This window comes from Piliocolobus tephrosceles, chromosome 4 (assembly GCF_002776525.5).
Source record: "Piliocolobus tephrosceles isolate RC106 chromosome 4, ASM277652v3, whole genome shotgun sequence".
NCBI lineage: Eukaryota > Metazoa > Chordata > Mammalia > Primates > Cercopithecidae > Piliocolobus > Piliocolobus tephrosceles.
This window is the reverse complement of record NC_045437.1, coordinates 91,671,713-91,697,330: the sequence shown is the minus strand read 5'-3', so window position 1 is coordinate 91,697,330 and position 25,618 is coordinate 91,671,713. Positions and strand designations below refer to the sequence as shown.

General features: G+C 36.1%; 1 protein-coding gene across 9 annotated transcripts in view; it reads left to right on the top strand.

The window, feature by feature from the left end:
• MCTP1 (multiple C2 and transmembrane domain containing 1) overlaps positions 1-25,618 on the top strand; it is a 594,518-nt gene that overhangs the window by 509,306 nt on the left and 59,594 nt on the right. For all 9 annotated transcript variants that reach the window (XM_023212153.3, XM_023212158.3, XM_023212156.3 and 6 more), the window contains one exon: positions 11,591-11,644. In XM_023212153.3, coding sequence (XP_023067921.1) covers positions 11,591-11,644 — 54 coding nt within the window. The remainder of the gene's footprint in view (positions 1-11,590; positions 11,645-25,618) is intronic.

The following is a 25,618-nucleotide window of genomic DNA, read 5'->3' as shown; positions in this document are numbered from 1 at the left end:
TACTAAACCTAGAAAGAAAACCCTAAAGAAATCTTTGGGTCCCTTTCTGGTAATATGCTTTGGAAAGTCCTTGAAGAATTTCTGGGTGAGAGTATATGCATTTTGAAATTTTTTGGTAGTTAATATTAATTTGCAACCCATTAAGCCTTTAACATTTTATACAGCTGTGCCTGGGTAACCACTAATTATCATTATTCTTTCTTTTGGAGAGCCATCCCTGACACCCCCTACTACCAGTCTGACCCTACCAACTTATACTCTAAGAGGTTAAATGAGCCCATACCTCTGAGTTCCCACATCTGTCATAAATTTGTTTCATATAGTTGCTGCCTAGGCATCCATTTTAAGGCCTGACGTGAGTTATTTGAAACCTAGCAGTACCCGTCCCCTTTGGCTAGTTAAAGCTTACCTTCTCTGTGTGGTTGTTTATGCTGTAGCCCACTTGCTTCTCATCCCATTGACCCAACACACCCCACAGCTGCTGACCATGATGAAACCTAATGGTTAGCATTGGAGCCAAGTCAGCATTTCCCCCCGTGCTCTCTTTAAACCAGCCACGGGATAACACCCATGGACCTTAATAAAGGCATAGTCTGACGGCTCCTCTTTTTCTCTTGCGTGTCCCACCCACTGGTTGAGCTCTCTGCCGCCTCCAGCCTTCCCTCGGTCTCCCATTGGCATCCCTAACCTCTCTGGGACCAGTAAGTACTAAATTTCTTGTTTTATGCACTTTGGGTTCACCTTCTCAATATGTCTCGTCTGACTGACACACCTGAGTCTTACTTTCCTCTCATCAGAGCACTCTAGCAAATGGCTCTCTTGGCTCATGGTCACTCTCAAGAGACAGACTTCATGACCAAATTAGAAAGTAATCATAACAATAAAAATCACAACACTCTCAGTATATTGTCATAACTGGCTCACTGTGGGTCCTCCTCAGATTGTTCTAATTGAATCTTCCATTTGTGTGTCTAATCTCAACACAGCAAAATGGCTCGGACCATTTTGCTCTGAGTTACTAAAAAGAGTTTATTTTAGAATAAACTAAAAAGAAAATATTTACTAAAAAGAAAATATTTTAGTCTGATCTTTCCTTCAAAATCAAAAATTATCTAATTTTTCTGCATAATTACTTTCATTCAACAAATATTATTGAACATTTATAGGCACTAATAATACTGTGGTTCATAGATGATGAAGATACATGGCTTGCCCAGGACAGTTTGTGGTCTAGTGAGAGAAACAACTGAATAGAATATATGAATATAATAGGTGCAGTGATAGAGGTCTGTACACAGCATGCAGAATGTTCAGTCAAAAGACATGTAGATACTCCTGCATATATGTGTGTGAGTGATGCATATATAATGAAACAGGGCGTTAAATAGCTACCTGTGGCCACTGTTCTTCACGCCTCAGTCTGTTGTTTTCACTTAGTAACTCCATGTTTGGTTTTAATACTTCTTGAGTTTATTGGCTATCCTTTTTACTCAATTCTCAAACTGGAGTCAAACCGAAAATTGAAAAGATAAAAATGGTAGAATGGTGGAAGATGAGTATTACCAGTACCTGACCCGTCTGTTCAAATAGAGAAAGATGTAAAGGAAACACTTCTATTTTTAAAAGTCAATTTACTAAAGATTCTCCTCACTGGAATGCACACTTCTTGCTTTAGCTCTAATAGGACTCAGAAGAGAGACTTCCAATTTAAAGTTAGTGGTAGTTGCCCTAGAGGTTGTTCCCAGTTACTCTCATATTTTAGCCTCCACCATCTTCCTGAATTCTTCCCACCTTGCTCAGTTCTCCAGAGATGCATATAAGAATATAATGAGGCAAAGAGGTACTCTTAGTTCTTATAGAGGATTTCTTCCCCAACTCCTTTTCTACCAAATGAATTGTTTTTGGCAACTCTGAAGGAAATCTGAAATTCTTGCCCATAAATGGTTGATTTTCACTTATTTGAGCCACAGTTGAACCCTGGAGCCCCAGAGAGTCACTGAAAAACCAGCTTCCTAAACCCCTCAAATCCTCTTATGGATCCAAAGAATTCACCATCTTGATGGTTCTCCAAAGTGTCCACCCATATATCTGCCAAAGGGTCTTAGCATTTCTGTTCTTCCAAATATCTGCCCTCAGTACTTTGTCATTTCTGTAATTGAGATGTAAGACTGGGGAGGAAAATAAGGATACCCCCAATTCTGGTTTGAGGGTGGATGTGTTATCCTACTGATTTCCAGTGATTATTTCCTGATTGTTCTTTCTAAATGACGTTGCACTCTCCTCTTGGCAGAGAGCCAAACTATTCTAAGCCTGGGGAGGGAGGAAAAGGGACCGACAGAAGTACCTTCTGCCTGACTCATGACCTTAGAACTAGTTTGCATTTCTAGTCTTGATCATTGTTCTCTGTGTGGTGGTGGGGGAAGGGTGGTGCTGGCAGAGAGTTTCATGTATTTGTGGAGAACTATTGTCCTTGGTTTAGAAAGGTGACAAGAAATTCTAAGACCCCAATTAACAAACTAAAAGTGGAAACCAAATTATATGTCTTTATCTGCTTGTGGAAAGTGTTTATAAATCAGAACTATTAGGAAGTTCAATAACACTGAGAGTTTTGTGTTCATTTTTTAAAGCATTGTATGAGACACCTTTGTCAAGAGCATACGACTTTCAGGCCTTTCTACGCTTCTGTACATAGAACTGAAACAGTATGTTTCAGTGACCAAACTAAAATACACCTTCCAGGACATTTTTTTGTCATGTATTACTTACTGAATTTACTTCATTATACAAAAAAAAGAAAACTAGTATACACTATCAGTTCTTTAGAAACTAACTGAATGTTCTGATAGCATTGCGTAAACAGGAGACAGTCAGTTTACCTAAATAAAGTTTTCAAATGGGTTATACTCCCATAGGCAACAGCAAAAACACCTTTAAGATAAGCATTACCACTATATCTTTCCAGTGGCTTGAGGTTAAAAGTCCAAACTTTGAAATTCGGAAGATCTGGGATTAAATTCCAAACCTTCTACTTGTTAGCTATACAAGTTTATTCATTCTGCTATACCTCAACTTCCTCACCAATAACATGGGAACAATAGGTACCTTGTTAGAGTCTTCTAAGAATTTGAGAGACAACACATGTTAAGCATAGAGTAAGTGCTCAATAGATGACACCTGGGAACCTTGCCATGTGTAAAACAGCAAGCAAGTGGGAGCTTAGACATTATATGTCACTATTTCTCTTGAATTCCCTTGTAAGTCCGTTGAAGAGAATGGTTTTTCATGGCCATGAGTCATTTTTCTTGGTTTTAAGCCTGTAGACAGATAATAGCATTGCCACAGTAAGATTTCCTGTATCCATAGTCCTCTTGCAATGTATACGGAAGTCCCACAAAAAATAAAAACTATATTTTTATCAATAAAGGCATATGAAGAAATTTGAGCAAAGCAGTCTTCAACAATGTAAAGCACCTTAGTAACTGAATTTTACAGAAATACCATAAGCATATGCCATTTTACAGGTCATATCCATAGATATTTGAAAGAAACATTTTTCTTGATTATTGTAATACAAATCTCCACTGTGCACAGTGCATGAAGACAAAGGCAGGCAGTACCATGAGTGAAGAACAGGGCGTTTCACTGAAATTATCATTGAGTCCAAAAGCAAAATCCTCCTTTCTAACAGCCTCGCTCAGGATGTCGGGTAAGAGGAGGGGAAAGGTAAACCTACACCAGCATACCAGGCCTGGAGATGGAGACTAATTTTAATAAATCAGAATGGAACATGAAAATGTCAACTTAATCAAGCATTTAAATTTTATTAATCAAGCCTAATTTTTATGAGTGCAAATAATCACTGAAGCTGGACAAATTTGTTCTCGATTGCATCAGAAACATAATTTTAATATTTAATGGACTGATGAATTTAAATGGAGAATTATCTTTATGAAACATGCTCTTCATAATTTGCCATTAAATGAGAAATAAAAAAAATCAACATAAATCTTACATAAAGGTTATTTAACTAAATGTTGGTACTATAAATATTATAAATGCATTGTATACTAATTTAGCAATCACACAGTACACTACATAAAGCAGGAATGATAAGTAGACCCGGCAGGCTTTTCCTGGGATGTAGAGCTCTGTGTTATATTGTGGGAAGCTCATGATATAACGGTTTGGAGGTTTTGTGTGAAGTTTCATGAACATTCTTTTCATTCAGGCTTTTATGCTACAATTCACCATTCACCACAGACATTCTTTTCAGTCCAAATGTAGGTCTAAACCCACTAGGACTTTCTTTTGTGAGGTGATTATTCTTTATATAAAAAAGATAAAAAATATTATTTATAGAAAAGGATATAAGAAAAGAACTGAAGTTTTCTGACTATGATTTTTTTGACATACAAAACATGCTCCATTTTTAAATTTTCTGACATAATGTCCTCAGGCCTCAAAATATTCTAGATGGAAAAGAAGAGAAAAAGAAAAAGAAAATTAGTATCAGAATATTCTCTGCAAATATACACCCATTCCACTCACCCTCTTTACGACCCACAACACATTGCTTAAAATAGGGTTGCCATAAATTTTTTTTAAGTGAATCAAACCTAACAGATCAGTATGGTCCAAAAGTTTGCTGACATTAATCTCCAAGATAAATTTTTTGTTGTTTTCTAAGTATATTCTTTAAAGATCCCTAAGGTTCCCAAAGTGTAGTATTTTCCATGCTATTCCATATATGGAATCGTATATGGAAATATATTCCAATATTTCCATAGTATTTTGCATATTTGTGCTAAACTGTGCATTTATCTGAAAACTAACTTGCCTATTGCAGCTCCCAAAATTATTGATGGAGTTGGAACAAAGGATATTTAGAAGATTGCAGGACATGCTACTCTTTAAAATGTCACAGCAGCTCCCTTTTCTTGCTTTACAGAAAATTTTTTAAATGTGGACCTTTTATTAGACACTTAAAAAAATTCTAAGATTGATTTCAAAGTTTGAAACATTTAAAATTGTGCCTTTTTGTTACAAAGTTGAGGTTCTGGAATGGAAATTTGGCTCTAAATATAGAGGCTTATGTACATAATTTTCTTTATTTGTACTCTGTTTATTAATATATGAAAATATTTTGTAAACATTAAATTTTATAAAGTAGATTCATGGTGAGTAGAGTTAGCTTTTAATTTTACTTGCAAAGCACATTAAACAACTCAATTTTTTGGCCTTTGGTATATACTTTTTTCCCTTGACAAATAATATAGTTTCATTAAAGCATTATTTAAAAAGCACATTCCAGGTTAATAGTTGACCTGTTTTTTCCTACTCAATTGAATTAATATGCAATTTCCTAAAGACATCAAGATTAGAATTTTCCTGCAAGCAAAAAAAAAAAAAATCCAATACATTGTAAAGCCTTTAGATGGAGACAGAGTTCAAATAAACTCTAGAATTCTGTTCAGTGCTTTGTGTAAGAATAGAATGAACACTTAAGAATACTAAAAAGGAAATATGAAAAGAAATTTAAGAGGCTTATACTGATTACAGAATTTATGTTATTGTTTCACCTTTCTTAATGGAAGAGTTTTTCTGCATATTAAGCTGACACTTAAAAATAAAAGGTAACATACTTTTGGTCAGTAAAGTAAATGTACTGTCTTTGCACCTTATAGTAAACCAGATTATACAACAAATACTGCTGTTGATGATGCAGAAGGCATGCTGTACATAATCAGTGACATGCATCAAAAGTCATCTGATAGCCACATTAAAGCCACATTCCTTATTAAGAATCAGACTAAATTACAACATGGCACTTCCCAGAATGAGCCAAGGAAATGCATTTTGCAAGAAGAATAATTGTTTTTGAGTGTCTCTGTAAAAATCAGGAAGTCTTTTAGCAGTAAGTACTAATGCTCTTCTTTTTTTTTTTTTTTTTTTTTTTTTTTTAAGCTGCCTTCTTTTGTATTGCAGTATATTCAGCCTCCCAGGCAAGCCTATCACACTAATTATTATTACATCTAGTGGTTCAGTTATCTTGATGACTACTGTAGCTGAAATCCTCCAAGGTCAAATCCTTAATAGCGTGAATCAAACTAAGCAGCCATCATATATGCAGTTGCCTTTGAGATGTACTGGATGAAACAGTATATCCCAGACTTGATTGAGTCGTATTATTCTTATAAACATGGAGTGAATTATGTATACAGTTTAATTATACCATTTTGCAAAAGTTTGTTTCTTCTCAAAAATCTTGTGAGAAGGTGTCCTGTTGTAAAAATGTCTGCACTAGCACACCTATAAAGATCTTACCACAAAAGTCTTCAACCTGACCTTTGGTACTTTCAAGTGATTTGAAATCATTTGAGTGATTATATGCATCTTCTCCATCAATAGACATTCCATCATTTCATATCATACTTACATGTGTAATAAATCCATTGGCACACAAATGCATGTTCTGCATGGTTTACGCACACACACAATGATATAAATGAACTCCAGACCATGCTAAAGAATACTACTCTCCCCAAATTCTTCCATATCTCTAGGGTAGAAATAGGCATTTAGTTTGTAATGTATCCAAATATAAGCATCTGTACAAGTTTGGATCGTCTATGAATATGAAACTAAATATGAAACTTCTTTCTTTTGTGTCAGTTTTCTTTAATATTTTAACATGGTTGCACATCTGGACAGCAGCAATTTCTTTAAATGTGTAAATGTGTTGCATTTTTATAGACCATATTTGAGTAAAGCAATTTGAGTTGTGCAACTATTCATTTTGAACATAGTAAAACATCCATTTAATTCCAAGGAAAAGAAGCAAACACAAAAGAAACTGGTTTGTATCAGCACTGGCTTTTGAAAGGTTTGGTTGCAGAGTACTCAGTCCTTCCAAGGTTAACATAACCAAGATTTTTTGTGGTTCCTTTTTGTTCGAAGGGATTTAAATAAGTGGAATAATTTACTCTTGGAAAAATCATAATATGAAGTGTTTAAAAAATAATTCATGGGCCTTTTAACCCTCTCTTGTCATATTAGTTTTAAACATGCACCTTAAATTGGTGTTAGAAAGCAATAATGAGTGGTCACTGTCCCGTAATGTTTTTAATAATGAAGTTTACCTGAACCCACTTTCCCTCATCCTTTCCTCATTGATCTTTTTGTTACTGCATCCTTCTGGTCACCTCCCTTATACATTTTTGTTCTGGTACAATAATACCAAACATGTCACGTTTTAATTCAGATTATCAACATCACTATTAACATTTCCAGTCAAATAACATTTTCCTTGCAAATCATGAAGTGTTTTGTTGTGTTGGATTACAATTAAAAGTCTTGTAATAGTACAAGAGCTCCTCTAAAACCACAAAATATATGGTCTACAGATACAATTTTGTTTAACTTTGGAAATGTATTTTTTAAATGTATAGTCACATATTATATTTTATGTTAACGACAAATGTTCAGCAAATATTGAATATGGAGAAAGAAATATGCTTTTAAAATAATGTTATCTATTTATTCTCTGGCTGCAATGTAGCTGGCATGCTGCATTTGGGGTTGTCTGTGTGTTTTTTTAAATGTCATCTTTATTAGTATTACATTCAAGGAATAGTACCAAGAATCAGTTTCTTTCAAGACCTTCCTCGAGTGTGTGGCATATAAGTCTGTGACGAGCGACATTACAGAAGGTCATGTCACTTTTAACTGCTTGCATTACATCTTTCTGATTTCCCTAGTGCCCTTCCTTTGTTTGATTAATACTACTTGCTTTCAAGCAAGGTATCAGAAAGCATAATTTGGAAAGAGAATTCTAGAGCCGATCTGAGATAATTCCCCCTTAAGAAAAAAGAGAAAAAACTGAACTTTGTAAACGTATCTTTTCTACTACATGATTTTTCGTCACTCTTCATTGTTTCCCCTTCAAGGAAATCCTGCATATAGTATATGTTGTTAATTAAATTATTGCTGACAAGTGTTTGGGCAACTGGACTTTGTATACTTGAAACAAAATGATGTAGTGCTTATTTGGTTTCATTTGAAGAGGAAAGAGCTAGAATTTGATACCAGGACTCCTTTCTTTTGTTTTCCTTAGTTAAGTGTTAAACTCCAGCACTCTCATCCTAAATAGCAGGTGTTATTTGATTTCTCTGGGAAGGGTTGCAATTTTGTGCAGTCATTAAATGCACTTCAGTGATATATGCAGTTTGTTTTTAAAAGCTCAGTTTGCAGTTTCGATGTTCATTGCATTTGGCTGGAGCTCTTGTCTTAAAGCACAGCTCAGCTTCTGAGACACTCTTGTCCTCAAAGTCATCCGTTTCACTGGACCATTAAAGCCTGAAAATTAGTTGTGAAAGCATCATCATTTTAATTTGGAATCTTTATCCACACTTCTACCTGTATCCCTCTATGTGTTTCTTATAGTCAGTGAAAACATGAATCAGAATTTTGTGTGTCATTAAGAGCACAGAATATTTTGTCCAGGAAAAAAGTGTTTAATTTCTGAAAATTAATGTTTAAAATATTAACTTGATGCAATTTTATTTTTATTAATAGCTAACATTTTTGAGTACTTCCTTTGATACAGGAACTGTATTAAGCACTTTTATGCATTATCTCATTGGATCCTTAACACTGTGAGATAGGTGCTATTATCATCTCCATTTTCTAAGGCACCTTCAGCTTCACCTGAGCAAAATGTAATGGTGGGATATATTCTGAAGCAGCTTAAAGGCATCAATAGGAAACCATCAGTATTATAAATCCTCACTTGTAGATGTTTATGATGTAACTTTAAAAATGCACCGGAGGAGGGGAAAGGCCCTCACTAGAGCGCTAAAACACAGCAAAAAGGCCTCTCACTAACACAACACTTTTCTGCCAAATGTAAAAGCAAATGGTTGTATTGGGTGGTTCTGGCTGCACATTTGTGGAGCAATTGTGCGTAGCCAATTACCCACTTGTGCAGGGTAAGAACAGTTTGGGTTTTGCAAATGAAGAGCCTGATTCTGTAGACCTCTTTGAGTCATACTGGAACAGCAGATCCACAGCTGATTTGTAAAATGTGTAAATTAAGCTACTGGCTTGTTTATGGCTTAATCTTATCTTGAATTTTTGAAAATTAATTTGAAGATAGTGGAGATTCTCCAACCTTAATGGTTAAATATTCATGAGTTCTATTCTCAGGCAAATGTTTGAAAGCATTTTGAATATTTGCTTTTATAAATCTGCATCATTGATTAGGTATAAGTCCTTCCAGGTGAACTAAGTCAGTTCTGTGAGATACATGATAGGCACTTTACCCAAAGTGTGTTAAATGATATGAAGAATAGATGATGCATTCATTATTCACTCAATCAAAAAATATTTCGTGAACACCTATTATGTACCTGACAATCTGCTAGGCACAGCCCACCACCATTCTGCCTTCATAGCACCTGAAATATGATAGTAAGTACTGCAGAGAAGAGGCATATTATACATTCTTAATTATAAGTAGCTATAATAATGAGTTTGTTCACAGCAGTAAAAGTATAGTGTTCATCTCATTTTCCTTGATGTATTTGATATGAATCTGCATGGGTAATTTCAGCAAAAAAAAAAAATTGCTTCATTTAAATCTAACAGATAATTTTATCAGAGGTATGAAATAATCATCATTTCAGAAAATCTTACAAGGGTTAGGTGAATTCTTCTGAAGCAACACAATGTACCCATGTAGCTTCTTTTCCATCTTAAACCCCTCACAAATAGCCCAATTTGGAATAGCCTAGCATATATCACTTCAACTATATACTGTCACTATTGTGTTTATATTTGTGATGCAAATACTTTAAATGTAAGGAAATGAAAGGTTAACATGAAAGCTTATCTGATCAACCCTGTTTAAATTTTACTGGATAATAAGCCATTTGAGGGCTGGTAGGAGTAAAGAGGAAGTTTTGTGGGTTATCTGTGTATTCCCACATTACCTAGCACTATGTGCCTTGAACAAAGGGGTTTATAATGAATGCTATGGAGTAGCCGGATATAGTTAGAGAGACTGTCAAGAGTCCATCTTTCTTGTTGAATCTTCATTGCTTTATATGTCTCCAAAGTAAGTGTAAGCTCTCATCAGATATGCAAAACTGCATATTGCACTACTGTGATTCTTTTGAAATGCTGAATGTCCAAATGAAAGACCTCAAAATTCTACCAATTAACAGAAGATTGAAAGCACGACATTAAATTAGGAACAGTCTCACAGGTTGTCAGATGCTTTCATTATATATTCGTTCATGAGACCTGGAGGTTTGTGTTTGTGTTATGCTTTTAAATCACTTAATGCTTTTAGAATATTTGAGAAAAATTATTAGGAATAACAGAGTTCTGATATATTATCTCAGTTTATGTAACTCTTTTCATAATACAGTCTTGGTTATTAAAGTGTTCACTCATAGAATATTCCTGTTGGTATTAAAACACACACACACACACACACACACACACACAGGAAAGGAGGGCTAGGTGTCTCTGTCCTCTAAAGTTATGAGCTTTGGCAGAAAACTTTTAAAGTATTTGATAACCATGCTTCTGTTGAGTCTATTCAGAGATATAGGATCAGGGAAAAAAAGGAATTTAAAAACCATATCAAATATCATAAACACAATAAGTTGGGTCTTACTTGAATAACAGCACTTCTCCCAAGGTTTTTTAAACTGTAGGTTTCTGTGGCATGCATATGTGTATGTTTGTGAAGTGTGGAAAACCATTTTAAAAAGCCTGAAATGGAGTGAAGTCTCATTCTGAATGGTTATATGTTGATCAAGGCAAAGGGAAGTTATTTGGGAAATCCAAAATGACTATTCCGTTCTGCTGAGGTAGGCTAAATAGCCATTTAAAAATACATATATGCATATCCAACTACATGGGTTATACACACACTATACACATGTAATTATATATTTTAATTTTCATTTTATAATATGCATTCTCATAATCTTGTGTAAAATCACAGAGAATTAAAATGAGAGTTTTGGGTAATCCACAAAATCAAAAAGTAAGAGAGGCAAGACTTGACATTTATACATAAGAATTAAAATTTGAGCCATAAAATATATTGTTAGTTTTATGCCATAGACCACCAGCATGAATCAATTAACAGACATGGTTTTTTAATCTTAGAATTTGGTGAAAAGTAAATTGGAAATAGCAGAGCTGTTTCATGCCTAGTTATCTAGTTCTAAATTTCAAGTACCTGATTAATACAGACAGCAGAATCGGTAGAAGGGAAATTTCCTGATTTAAAGCATCCCCCAAATTAATGTTGGTTTACCTTATGCATATTTCAAATTCTTGAGGTTGTCACAAAACATTTCACATGAATCCAGTTCCCCTAACTGGGATTCGGTTCCCTGGTTTTAATCAATGAAACGTAGAGCATTTTCCTAATCACTATCTCTAGGTTGAATATCCCTTCTCAGTGTGCCTGTTTCAAATGTTAATAAAGTTTTCATTTCCAAAAGGTTCAAAAAGACAGAACAAAATTCTCTCCTTTAAAAGCACAAAAAACGACTTCTGTTTCTGTCTGCAGGTAGTGGAGGACATACTAGAGGACGAGGAAGAAGAAGATGACAAAGATGACAAGGTAATTATCTTTCCCAGCACTTGGGTACCTGGGGATGGGGAAATGTAGACATGACACTGTTTTCACAGACAGTTAAAAAAGGAGTTGAAGTGTTTGAGTCCAGAAAATTGGACAGTGCTGTTTATCATCCTAACAATGCCACTGCATGTTGCAAAGAGGGAGAGAAGGCTATAAATCCTCTTCGCGTTTGTCCAGAGCTGGGTCAAATATTTTTCTGCCAGGAACAACAACAAAAAAATAATTCAGCTTGTCTGGAACTTGATAGCTCTCATGAAGATAACAGCAGTGACGACTGTTGTTGAAGGGCAAAAATTTGTCCTATCTTGAGTGTTACAAATCGGGCCATGCTTTGGGGGAACAGGGGAGTGAAAACATAGCCTGCATGAGTTGAACATGGATGTTGTCATCTGTAATTTTTGAACAATTGCTCAGCAAAAGGACATGAATGTGCAGAGTGCTCCAGAGGACATTTAAATAACCCCAGTGCTCACTGCACTTGCTGAGGTTTGGAATGGCCATGTGGTTTCTCCACAGGAAAGCCCATTCAGAGAGGCTTATATTCGATCGCTGGGGGATTTGGGGATGGTGACCACAGTAAATAACAGCCAGTTTCTGGGACTGCTTGGATTGGTTGTCCCCTAGGGAGAGGGGACAACAAGAGGCAGGAATTAGGATGATCTTGCACCACTGCAGCAGTGGCTGGGGTTGGAACTACCGCTTTCTATGGCAAGGAGGATAGTGATGCTGTTACATCATCATCTCTGGGCATTTCCAGACCTAAAACCTAAAAAGTCCTAGGTTGAGATCGAGAGGCAGAGGACAAAAAATCGTTCGTTATTTCCACATTGTTTGGCATGTAAAACCAGATTTTTGACCTTCACCAGAATCTGATTTATGTTGTGGTAAAGCAGTGAATTTTTTTTTGAAGAAAGGAGGAAAACAGTATATTTTAATTTATGCCCTTGACCTTTGATTCCAATACAGATGTACAGTTATATCCCAATGTAAGAATTTGTGTGCCACTGAAGGCCGTGTCTCCAAAAATAAAATAATTTGCGTGTTGGAAGCATGTATGAGAAATGTCAAAAAATTCAGTGATTAGTTAACTCTCTACATGATTTTTTTCCTAATATTCAGTGCTTGAAGGAAAACACACACACACACACACACACTTTCTCCCTTCTAACACTATTTCATTTTTAAATCGACAGAGTTTTTATGTGAAATTTTTCTTCTGTACATCATTTAGTCATTAGCAACATCATCAAACATAAACTAACAAAATCTCCTTCCTGCAAAAACACATATGTGCTTGTTTTTAATGTTAAATAACATGAGCATACACTTCTGGCAGTAAATGATATGATTTATTGCTAAGGTCAGTTGTAGAGCTGTAGAGTGCTTGTATTTTAACTCAACATGCCAGCTCTGAATCATCATTTCTCTGCTGATAAACACTGAGCTGCCATCCATTTATGGCCATTTTCTCTTGCTTGTTGCTGCTTTATTATTAAAGCCACCATAAAGATCCATCCCAGCAGCAGGCGTTTCCCCAGAAATGTTAATAAATGAAAACCCTTAGTGAAGTCTAGTACTTAATGTCCCTGCTTGAAGTCAACCTATGTTTTTGGTCAGTTTGTTGATATTCTGTACTTCTAATCTCTCCCCTTTTTATGGCCATTTTTAATGGAGAGGATGTTAAGTATGGGAAGTAGACACACCTGGTTAACCAGCTCACCAAAACATAGATGTCAAGTGGAACATGCCCGGGGGAAACAACACCAAATCTCTGGAGTAACATCTATTGTAATCTAGTGTTTGGTAGTCTGAAATTGACACCCTGCTTCTAACACATTTTCAGATCTAGTTACCAGTGTTGATTGAAAGTGAGTGCTTAAATTACAGTGTGAATTCAACTGTATTCTTCTGTACAGGATGCCGACAAGCAGTGTGTTTTCCATGAGAAAGGATTGTGAGCTGATTTTCATAAATCCAACCCTTTTATTCAAGTGATAAAGGAGGTTTTTCTTTTTTACTCATAATGCAATTGATAGCATAAAAATCATATCTGAATAAAATCTCAAATGTAATAATTTACAATAGACTTTTAAGTGCTTGAATAATAGAGGGAAGAATCTTCTGGATGTCTTGAAATATAGTTTTTCCTATAAGAAATGGAAATATGAAAGGATCCTGCAAGGTTCCATCTTCCATCTCGACTGGCTCTCACAGCGGTAAATGTTAAGTCTTGGCTATCAGTGCGTCTGAGTGGAAGAAGGGTAATTTCCTACTTTGAAAAATTCGTTGGTTCCTTTATTTAAAGTTTGTGTATAGAGTCATGGGTGATGGAATTTCATGAGAAAACAAATGTGTTCTTTGCCATACGAGCAGGTACTGACCTCTAGCTCTCATTATTTCTGTTTTCTCATATGGTATAATAGTAGGGTCAGGTCAGTGGGTCCTCTTATAGGATAAAAGTAAAAAAGATTAATAAATGTGCCAAAGCCTCACTTTAATTGAACCTGAAGCATATGTTGGAAGTATGTAAAATATGTCCCAGATGTTTCACCAGGGCCAGTGTCTTGGCTTTCCCTGATTACCACAAGGCAGCTATTAGTCCTATAACCTTTGGACTTGGGGGTAAATGGGGTATTACGTGGCACAGAATGAGAGCACCTGTTTTCCATTCCGACAAGACCCCTGGCAGGCTTTCCCTAAGCCTGTCCACATGTTTTCACTTAGCAGATTGTTGGGCGATTATGAAAAGTGTCTTTCTTTAGAGCCAGCATTGATATTAGTCACTCACAATGAAAGGGCAAGTCATTGGCTACTTGACAAGGTCCGTGTGGGCATAAACTGAAATCTTTTATTTCATTTGAGCTGAGGGTGTTTTCCCTCTGCATAATTATATACATGACAAAGACACAGGTATACGAAGCTGAAGCAGACAAAATTGTAATTAACATAATAGCTTTGTAATAGCTTTTTAGTACTGACTGTAGCACCCGGGAAGACTTTGGTTAAAGTTGGTAAAAGCTAAATCATGATTTACCTGGATTTCCAGATTTTGAAGTTCTTCCAGATTATAGCTTTAAAATATATATAATGTTGTTTCTTATTAAAAGAGCTAATCATTATTCAGGTGAGGGTTTGGGATCCACAGACTTACCCTTTATTCTCAAACTCATTGCTCACATTTGCTTAAATCTAAAATTAGGTGGCTTCTCTTTTAATCCAATTCCATGGTTTTCACAAAGGCAGAGAATACGGGTTTTACATGGTGAGTCTTAGTAATGAATCATTGACTTGTTAATATTTTCACTTATCTGCATTATGTAGTAGCACTCTGTTAAGCCATGCTGGAGATGACATTTTTCCTGAATTAAATGTTAGACATCATACTGCGTTCTCAATTCCCTTTGTTGTAGAGCATTCTCTGAACCATCAACCACAAAGTCACAGTTTGATCTGATTTTTTGACCTGACACCAAATCCTGCCTTTGTGGTTAATAGAATATCTTAGCAAATAAGGCTTAGCTAAATTACCTAGGTGGAGCTATCAACAAGCCATATAATAGTGTTTTTCACCATGTTATAGATAATAGTACAGTGGTCAGTGTGTATAATCTAGACATCTAATTAATGAAGATCAGCTTTCCTTTTGTAGTTTAAAAAGTTTAGGCATGCTTCCCATGGTGCATCCTACCCTTGTAATAAGATCCAGCTGCGATATCAGGAAGCAGAAGATAAAATGCAGGTTTTCCTCAGAAAAAGCATAGATTCAAATGCATGGCATTCTAGTAATGTTTATTGATAAAAGATATTAAAATATTCAGCCATTTATGCTTACATTGCTTCTTTTTCTTCAGCCATTATGTAAAAGTTACTGTGTTTCAAGAGAACTAAATGTAACAAATAAAACATATCTGAGTTAGTTCAAAATAAACAGATTCTTTGCTTTAATTCTTGAAATCTGTGTTTTCTGGTTCGATTCTCCAGCCCTAAAACATGTATATAACATACCCAAGATTTGGGCATCTCTGGCATCTCAAATGAACTATGAGGGGTTAGGGGAATGATACGTGATATGATATGAGAGAAGATTTTAATCCAACAAAATGGCATTTTCTAGTTATAGTCAATGAAATAATGGCACAGTGGGGAAAAAGATTAAGGCTTTGGAGAAAGGGAAGAAGAAAGGAGGCACAAGGAAAACACTTCCTTTAAAAATTTTCAAGCTACATTTAACTGGAATAGCATTGTTTTCATTTATTTGTTTGCTATTGCTGCATAACAAATCGCCACCCATGTAGAGGCTCAAAACAACACTCACTTTTTAGCTCTTGGTTCAGTAGATCAGAAGTCCAGCACAGCTCAGTTGGGTTCTCTGCTCAGGGTGTCATGTTCAAGGTATCTGTCAGACTGAGTTCTCACCTGAAGGCTTTGGAGAAGAATTCACGTCCAAATTCATTCAGGGTATTGATACAATTCAGTTTTTTATAGTTGGAGGACTGAGGTCCTTGTTTTCTTGCTGGCTATCTGATACTAGTTGCCATTTTCCCATGGCTTCCTCCATCTTTAAATCTATCAATGGAGAATCTGTTGGGTTGAGTCTCTCCATACTTCAAATCTCTTCAGGAAGAGACAAGTTCCTTTTAAGGCTTACCTGATTAGGCCAGGCCCATCAAAGATAACCTCTTTTTCTTAAATGCAATTGTGCCATAGAACGTAACCTAGTCATGGAACCACATATTTCATCTGATATGATCTGGCTGTGTCCCTACGCAAAAAATGTCTTGAATTGTAGCTCCCATATTTCCCATGTGTCATGGGAGGGACCTGGTGGAAGGTAATTGAGTCGTGGGGTGGATCTTTCCTGTGCTGTTCTCATGATAGTGAATAAATCTCATGACATCTGATAGTTTATAAGGGGGTGTTCCCCTGCACACACTCGCTCTTGCCTGCCACCATGTAAGATGTGACTTTACTCCTCCTTGCCTTCCGCCATGATTGTGAGTCCTCCCCAGCCATGTGGAATTGTGAGTCAATTAAACCTCTTTCCTTTATAAATTGCCCAGTCTTGGATATGTCTTTATTAGCAGCATGAGAACAGACTAATACACCATCATATTACAAAACCCACTCCCGCACTCAAGGGGAGGAAGACTATCATATATCTACTGGAAGGTATGAATCTTGGCAGCCATCTTAGAATTGTGCCTATCAAAACCACATAGACCCACCCATGCTCTAGAGCAAAATTGGAACAATCCTTGTGTTCCTTGGATGTATTTATTGCAAGACTGGAACCCACCTATGCTACGAGGAAAACTAGCCTCCCAAATCATGTTCTTTCTAAGATTATAGGAACATTTCATACCAGGGGTATAAACTGAGGTATATTTTACAGTCACAGTATAATATATCCCATTTGCTTATCTATTCTGATCTGGGGTGAGGGATGGCTGGACAGGCAAGGGAGAAGAGCAAATAATAAGATTAAAAATCAGGGAAGGATCCATTTCTCCTTTGGGAAACTATTGGTGCTTAAACACCCATTGAGCTGATAGTCCACTCATCTTGAGTCCGCAGAAACACTATCTACCTCATCTAGAATCATAGCAACATTACAACTGGAGGGTACCCAAGAAATAATCTAGTTCAACCCCCTTAATTTAAAGTGAGGAGACTGTGGTTCAGCCAAACTTAAGTGAATTGCTAAAGGATATAGACAAGTGGAAGAGCCAGACCTAACACTCAACTTTTATGAGTCCAAATTTGGCATCCTTACCCTTCCTTATGACTAGGTTTTCTGGGAGAAGGGGGATTGTCAAAGTACAGATGCAAGTTACCTCAGACATGATCTTTAAGTCTTTAGGGTAATTCATTAAGGGAATATACCTTTCACCCCAGCTAGAGACTGTTTATTTCTAGGATTTCTAGGTTTCTACTTCTCTTCACTATTTTCTTACGCATCCAATCCTTTCCTACAGTTTCAACTAAGGGAGTGTGTACTAGGCAGAATAACATAAAAAGTGCCCATGACTTAATCCCTGGAACCTGTGGAGATGTCATGTTACATGACAAAGAGGAATTAAGGCAGCAGATAGGATGAAGGGTGCTAATCATCCTACTTTAAAATAGGGAGATTGTCCTGGTTTGTCTGATTGGGCCTAATGTAATCGCAAGTGGAGAGGCCATCAGAGCAGATGGCAGCTGGCAGCTGCATGAGAAGCCATGGCCAAGATCAAGCCTCAGGACCTTCATGGCAAGAAGGAAGAGCTTCTGAGACAGCTGGACCACCTAAAGGTAGAGCTCTCCCAGCTGCACATTGACAGTGTGACAGGTGGTACAGGGTCCTCAATCCACCCCCCTTGTTCTCACTGTCATTAACCAGACTCAGAGAACCACAGGATGGTCTACAAGGGCAAGAAGTACAAGCTGTTAGATCGGCAGCCCAAGAAAGCATGTACCTGAACCCCGCAGGCTCATCAAGTATGAGAAGGACCTAAAGACCAAGAAATAACCAAGAATGAACAGCTGGTAACCACTGGGGAAGTACAGGGTGCACAGTAGCGGTAAAACACAAACTAACTGGTAGGGGGTGGGAACTGCTGTTGCTGGCTTTGAAGATAGAGGAAGGGGGAAGCCAAGAAAATGTCTCTAGAAGCTAGAAATGGCAAGGAAAATTATTCTCCCCTAGAGCCTTGAATAAGAAATGCAGCCCTGTCCACATCTTGACTTTTAGCCCAGTGAGATTCATTTCAGACTTCTGACCTATCATTTGTGATTTCTAAGCACCTAGGTTTACAGTAACACGTTACAGCAGCAATAGGAAACTAATACAGGTAACTTCCACCCGCATTTCCTATACTTCTCCAAACAATTCTATATTTCAGAGCACTAGATCTGAGTTCCTCCTTTGTCCTTATTAACTTCATCCCACTGGTCTATATAAATACAGCTACACATTTTTTCATATAATATGAAAACTGAAAACTATCTAACAAAGCAAATACTTTTATCCAAATTTCTTAATTTTGATTTTAGAAAAGTTTGTTCAAAAATGAGAGTGGGTTATTGCCCATTTGTAATGCAGTTGTATACTTTCTGGTTTAGAAGTCTATGTTAATTGGTGAATAGAGAAGCAATTTATGGTTTACTTCATTTTTCAGATGAAGAATTTTACTTCTTCTCAACATTCATTTCATTCCTTAAAATGTTTTACCCCTGAAAGGACAGTGAATTTAAGTCTTATTTAAATCACAGACTCTGAGAATCTGAAGATTTATACTTTCTCCCCAGAAGAGGACACAAAACACATACACACACACACACACACACACACACATACACAAACAAACTTTTTCATGTGCTTTTTTTTTTTTTTTTTTTTTTTTGCCATGGAAATTGAATTATTTTACAGAGACTATAAAGTATCTTTATAAAGTCATCTTTGTTGCCCTCACCACCGTTCTCTTGAACTTAATGCCTGTTTCCTCAAACACCTGAGATAAATACAAATTTTACAAGTAAAAAATAATGTTTCATTCAATTCCAAAGCAAGCTTCTACAAGAAGGGTGGTGTTTGACTTGATTGTGATATTATGGAGTAGTTTTGATGCAGCAATGGGCTTGTTATCTTTGATATCCATTTGACTATGACTTTTCAGTTTTATGGCAGTAAGTGCTAGAAACAGACTTGGCAAAAGAAAACAGTAACAAAATGGGAGCTGCTGTGGCTTTATTAGATGAGCATTAGGCACAGTGAGGAATCCTGGAGTTCTCCAAAATTCTTGTCGAATTCATGTTGTGTTGTGATCATCTTTTGAAAACTCTCCATCATTAATGCTTCATCACATTTTAAAAAAATAATTACGTACTCATGCCTCTATGTTAAAGTCATTGGAAACAGAATTAGCTTTCAAAGAGTTATCTAGTGATTCCAGCTGGTGGTGGGTTTCTACCTGTCAAGCTTTATTACACTTTGTTCCACTTTGCAGAAGCACTTCTCCAGTCTTGGAATGTTTAGGTAGATATCTGTCTCCGACATTCCCTCCAGAGTGGCAGTTGGGCTAAAATAATTTAAATGAAAAGATTTACATAGATAATTTGGTAAGAATGTCCATCAAGTAAAGCAAACTATGAATGGACTCTTTCCTGTTGGGTTATTCTGATAGTTGGATTTTCTTTTCCTCAAAAAAGAACTTTCATTTGAAAGTCAATCAAATGTTTCAAGACAAGTCCTCTGGAAAGCTAGTTAACTTCTGTATTGCAGCAGTGAATTTCCTCTTCTATTCCCCTTTCTTGACAAAAACTCTCGAAATAGCAGTGTGTCAGCCCTGGCTCTCGGAAGGTTGACAACATTCGTAGAAATAGACACGATTTTTTCAGGATCGCTGGCAGAGTCGTTGACACGGCTGACACCACTGCATGTTGAGATGAGAAGCATGTTTCTTCACCAAAGCAGCAGAACCAGATGTGTTGCCAAGCATCACAGATGCTCCATCTGAACCCAGGGTGCCAAGATTTTTATTCCGCCTGAAACTTTGTTTGGCAAAGAAATTCTTCACCATTTTAAAGACATTGACTCTGCAGATTCTAAAAGAAATTCACGAAGTAGGAATTCTTTGATTTTAAGAACTTGCCAACAGGAGTTGGCTACGCAAATAGAGGTACCTACTTTCATTAAGTTATATACAAAAATGTAAATATTAAAGAAATGTCAGAAAATCTGTAGAGTTGACATCATTTGATGTCAGTGAGGGCACAACTTCAAGAAATGTGTGGCTTCACTGAACTATATCCAGTGGCATCTGAGTTATCTTTCTTGGTGATACAGTTCATTTATTTTAAAAGTTTCAATACAAGTCTTTTTTTTCTTGGGGCAAATCCAAAATCAAGTAAGTCCCAGAGTTTAAAAATCGACCTGTTTTTATATAAAGAAAAAGATTCACAAAATCTAATAAATTTTCAGACTAGGCAGTCTGAAGTATTCCTTCAATTTTATTGGTTCTATGCTTCTATTGGTTAGAATCTTGCCACACAAGAGTTCTATAATGTTTGTGGTCTATCATACTCCACAATTAATATGAAGCTAATTGGTATGAAAACCTCATGGGGCTACTGTGTTTTTCAATTTTTTATTGATATATAATAATTGTACCTATTTATGGATTATAAGTGATATTTTAATGTATGATCAAATCAGGGTATTTGAGATATATATCATCTTAAAAATTATCACTTCTTTGAGTGTTGAATATTTCAAATCTTCTAGTTATTTTGAAATATAAATCTTAACTATAGTCACCCTACTGTGCTATTGAACACTAGGACTTAGTCCTTCTATCTAACTGTATGTTTGTTTCCATTAACCAATCTCTCTTCACCTCACCCTCTTCCCAGCCTCTAGTTACTATTATTCTACTCTTCACTTCCATGAGATCAAAATTTTTAGCTCCCACAGATGAGCGAGAATATGTGATATTTTTCTTTCTGTGTCTGGCTTATTTCGTCTAACATAAGGACCGCAAGTCCCACCCACGTTGCCTTTTATGGCCAAATAGCATTCCATTGGGTATATGTACCACATTTGCTTTATTCATTAAAATGTTGATGGATACTTAGATTGATCCTATTATCCTGTCTATTGTGAATAGTTCTCCAATGAATATGGGGATTCAGAAATCCCTTTAATATACTGATTTGGCTAAATATTCAGTAATGGGATTGCTGGGTCATATGCTGGTTCTATTTTAAGTTTTTTGAGAAACCTCCACATTGATTTCCATAATTGCTCTACTAATTCACATTCCCACCAATTATGCACAAGAGTTCCCTTTTTTCTGCATCTTTGACTACATCCATTATTTTTTGTCTTTTTGATAATGGCCATGTTAACTGGATGGAATGATATTTCATTGTAGTTTTGTTTGCATTTCTCCAGTATTAGTGATACTGAGCAATTTTTTTCATGTCTGTCAGCTATTTGTATGTCTTCTTTTGAGAAATGTCTATTCATATCCTTAGCCCACTTTTAAATTATTTGTTTTTTTTAGTTATTTGTATATTCTGATTATGAGTCTCTTGTTGGATAAATAGTTGCAAAAGACAGCTGTTTCTTCATTCTTATTGTTTCCTTTGCTGTGCAGAAGCTGTTTAGTTTAATACAGTCCTGTTTGTCAATTTTTGTTTCTGCTGCCTGTGCTTTTGAAGTATTAGCCATAGAACTTTGCCTAGACCAATATCCTGATGTATTTCTCCTATGTTTTCTTCTAGTAGTTTTATAGTTTTACATCTTAACATTTAAGTCTTTAATCCATTTTGAGTTGATTTTTGTGTATGGTGAGATATAGGTGTCTAGTTTTATTCTTCTGCATATGGATATCCAGTTTTCCCACCCCCATTTATTGAAGACTGTCCTTTCCCCAATTTATGCTCTTCATACCTTTGTTGAAAATCAGTAGGCTGTAAAAATGTGGATATATTTCTGGGCTCTCTATTCTGGCCTGTTAGTTGATGTGTCTGTTTTAATACCAATACCATGTTGCTTTTGTTATTAAAGCTTTATAGCATATTTTGAAGTCAAGGATTGTGATATCTTCAGCTTTGTTCTTTTTGCACTGGATTGCTTTGGCTATTAGGGTCTGTTATAGTTCCATACAAATTTTAGGATTGTTTTTTCTATTTCTCAGAAGAATGTTATTGGTATTTTGATAGAGATTGCATTGAATCTGTAGACTGCTTTGTGTAGTATAGTCATTTTAACAATATTCTTCCAATCCATGGGCATGGGATCCCTTTCCATTTGTGTCCTCTTCAATTTCTTTCATTTATATTTTTTAGTTTTCCTTGTAGAGGTCCTTTACATCCTTGGTTAAATTTATTCCTAGGTATTTTTTTTTTTTTTTTTTTTTTTTTTGTAGCTAGTGTAAATGGAATTGCTGTCTTGATTTCTATTTCAGCTAGTTCATTACTGGTGTATAAAAATGCCACTGATTTTTGTATGTTGATTTTGCATCCTACAATTATATTGAATTTGTTTATCTTCTAAGCGGTTTTTTGTGGTGTCTTTAGGTTTTTCTATATATAAGATCATGTCATCTGCAAAGAGGGATAATTTGACTTCCTTTTTTTTTTTTCCAATTTAGATGCCTTTTCTTTCTTTCTCTTGCATGATTGCTCTAGCTAGGACTTTCAGTACTACGTTGAAAAAGAGTGGTGAACAGGGGCATCATTGTCTTGTTCCAGTTCTTAGAGGAAAGGCTTTCAGGTTTTCTCCATTCCATGTATTAGCTATGGGTTTGCCATATAGAGCCTTTATTACCATGAGATATGTTCCTTCCACGCCTAATTTGTTGAGAGTTTGTATCATAAAGGGGTGTTGAATTTTATCAACTGCTCGTTCTGTGTCTATTGAGATTATGATATGATTTTGTCCATTCTGTTAACGTGATGTATCACATTTATTGATTTGCCTATGTTGAACAATCCTTGCATCTCTCAGATAAATCCGACTTGATCATGGTGTATTATCTTTTGGATGTACTGTTGGATTTACTTGGCTAGTATTTTTGTTGAGGATTTTTGCATCTATGTTCATCAGGGATATTGGCATGTAATTTTGTTTTTTTATTGTGTCTGGTTTTTTATATTGTCTGGTTTGGGTATCTGGGTAATGGTGGCCTCATAGAATGAGTTAGGAAGAATTCCGTCCTCTTTAATTGTTTGAAACAGTTTGAAAGAATTGTTATTCATAAATTGCCATAATTAACCAGTAAAGCCATCCAGTTTGGGGTCTTCTTTGTTTGGAGACATTTTATTACTGACTCTATCTCACTACTTCTCATTGGCCTATTCAGGTTTTCTATTTCTTCTGGGTTCAATCTTGGTAGGTTGTATGTATCCAGGAATTTTCCTCTAGGTTTGTCTTTGTTTTTTTCCTTTTTTTTTTTTTTTTTTTTTTTTTTGAGATGGAGTTTCACTCTTCTCACCCATGCTAGAGTGCAGCAGCATGGTCTCATCTCACTGCAACCTCCACCTCCTGAGTTCAAGCGATTCTCCTGTCTCAGCTTCCTGAATTGCTGGGATTACAGATGCCTGCCACCAAGTCCAGCTAATTTTTTTGTATTTTTATTACAAACGGGATTTTGCCATGTTGGCCAGGCTGATCTTGAACTCCTGACCTCAGGCGATCTGCCCTCCTCGGCCTCTCAAAGTGCTGGGATTATAAGCATGAGCCACTGCACCAGGCCTCTTCTAGGTTTTCTGATTTGTTAGTATATACTTGTTTATAGTAGTTTCTAATAATCCTTTGTATTTCTGTGGTATCGATTATAATGTCTTTTTTCAATTCTGATTTATTTGAGTCTTTTTTTTCCGCCTTGGCTAGTCTTGTTGACTTGATTTTATCTTTTCAAAAAAAAAGTGTTTTATTTTGTTTATCCTTTGTAATTTTTTAGTCTCTATTTTGTTTCGTTCTTTTATCTTCTTTTTTGAGATGGAGTTTCCCTCTTGTTGCCCAGGCTGGAGTGCAGTGGTGTGATCTCAGCTCACAGCAACCTCCACCTCCTTGCGTTCAAGTGATTCTTCTGCTTCAGCTTCCCAGGTAGTAGGATTATAGGCACATGCCACCACACCTGGCTAATTTTTGTATTTTTTAGTAGAGACATGGTTTCACCATGTTAGCCAGGCTGGTTTCAAACTCCTGACCTCAGGTGATCCACCCACCTCGCCCTCCCAAAATGCTGAGATTACAGGCGTGAGCCACCACACTCAGTCTATTTTGTTTAGTTCTGCTCTGTTCTTTATTACTTCTTTCCTTCTACTAATTTTGGGTTTGGTTTGTTTTTGCTGTTCTAGTTCCTTGAGGTACATCATTAAATTAGTTATTTGAAATCTTTCTACTTTTTGGATATTGGCATTTTTTTCTATAAATGTCCCTGTTAGCACTGCTTTTGCTGTATTCCATAGGTTTTGGCATGTTGTGTTTCTGTTTTTATCTGTTACAAGAAATCTTTTATTTTCTTTTTAATGACTTCATTGACCCAATGGTTGTTTAGGGGCATGTTGTTTCATTTCCGTATATTTATACAGTTCCCAAAGTCCTCTTCTTATTGATTTCTAGTTTTATTTTATTGTGGCCTGAGAAGATACTTCATATGGTTTCAAATCTTTTGAAATTTGTTGAGAGTTGTTTTGTGGCCTAATATACGGTCTATCCTGAAGAATGTCCCATGTGCTGATGAGAAGAATGTGTATTCTGCAGCTGCTGGATAAATGTTCTATAAAGGTCTGTTAGGTCCATTTGGTCTAAAGTTAGTTTAAATCCAATGTCTGTTTGATATTTTTTGTGTTGGGAGTGGGGGTCCAGGTCATCTATCCAGTGCTGACAGTAGGCTATTGAAATCCCTAATTATTTTTGTGTTGGAGTCTCCATCTCCTTTGAGATCTAATATTTTATTTGTCTTGGTACTACAGTGTTATATGCATATATATTTATAGTTGTTGATCTTGCTGAATTGATCCCTTTATCATTATATAATGACTTTCTTTGTCTCCTTTTACAGTTTTTGATTTAAAGTCTGTTTTATCAGATGTAAATATAGCTACTCCAGTTCAATCTTAGTTTCTATTTGTGTGGAATATCTTTTTTCATCCCTTCACTTTCAGTCTATACGTGTCTTTATAGGTGAAATGACTTTCTTTTGGTGGTACTATTGTTTTTTCGTTGAAAATTTCCAACTTAATCTAGATTCATAATAAACAAGGATGCATGGATTATAGTCATGTTAGCAGGGTGGGCTCTTATCAATTAGGTTCTTATCAATGTGTAACTATTATAGTTGTTAACATGGTGACAATGTCACCTGCCTTTTTACCTTTGATGGCATCTGTGGCAGACTGCATTATGGATATACATCCCTGCATACTGATATCAGACTTGTCCATGTGACTTGCTTTGGGTGACAC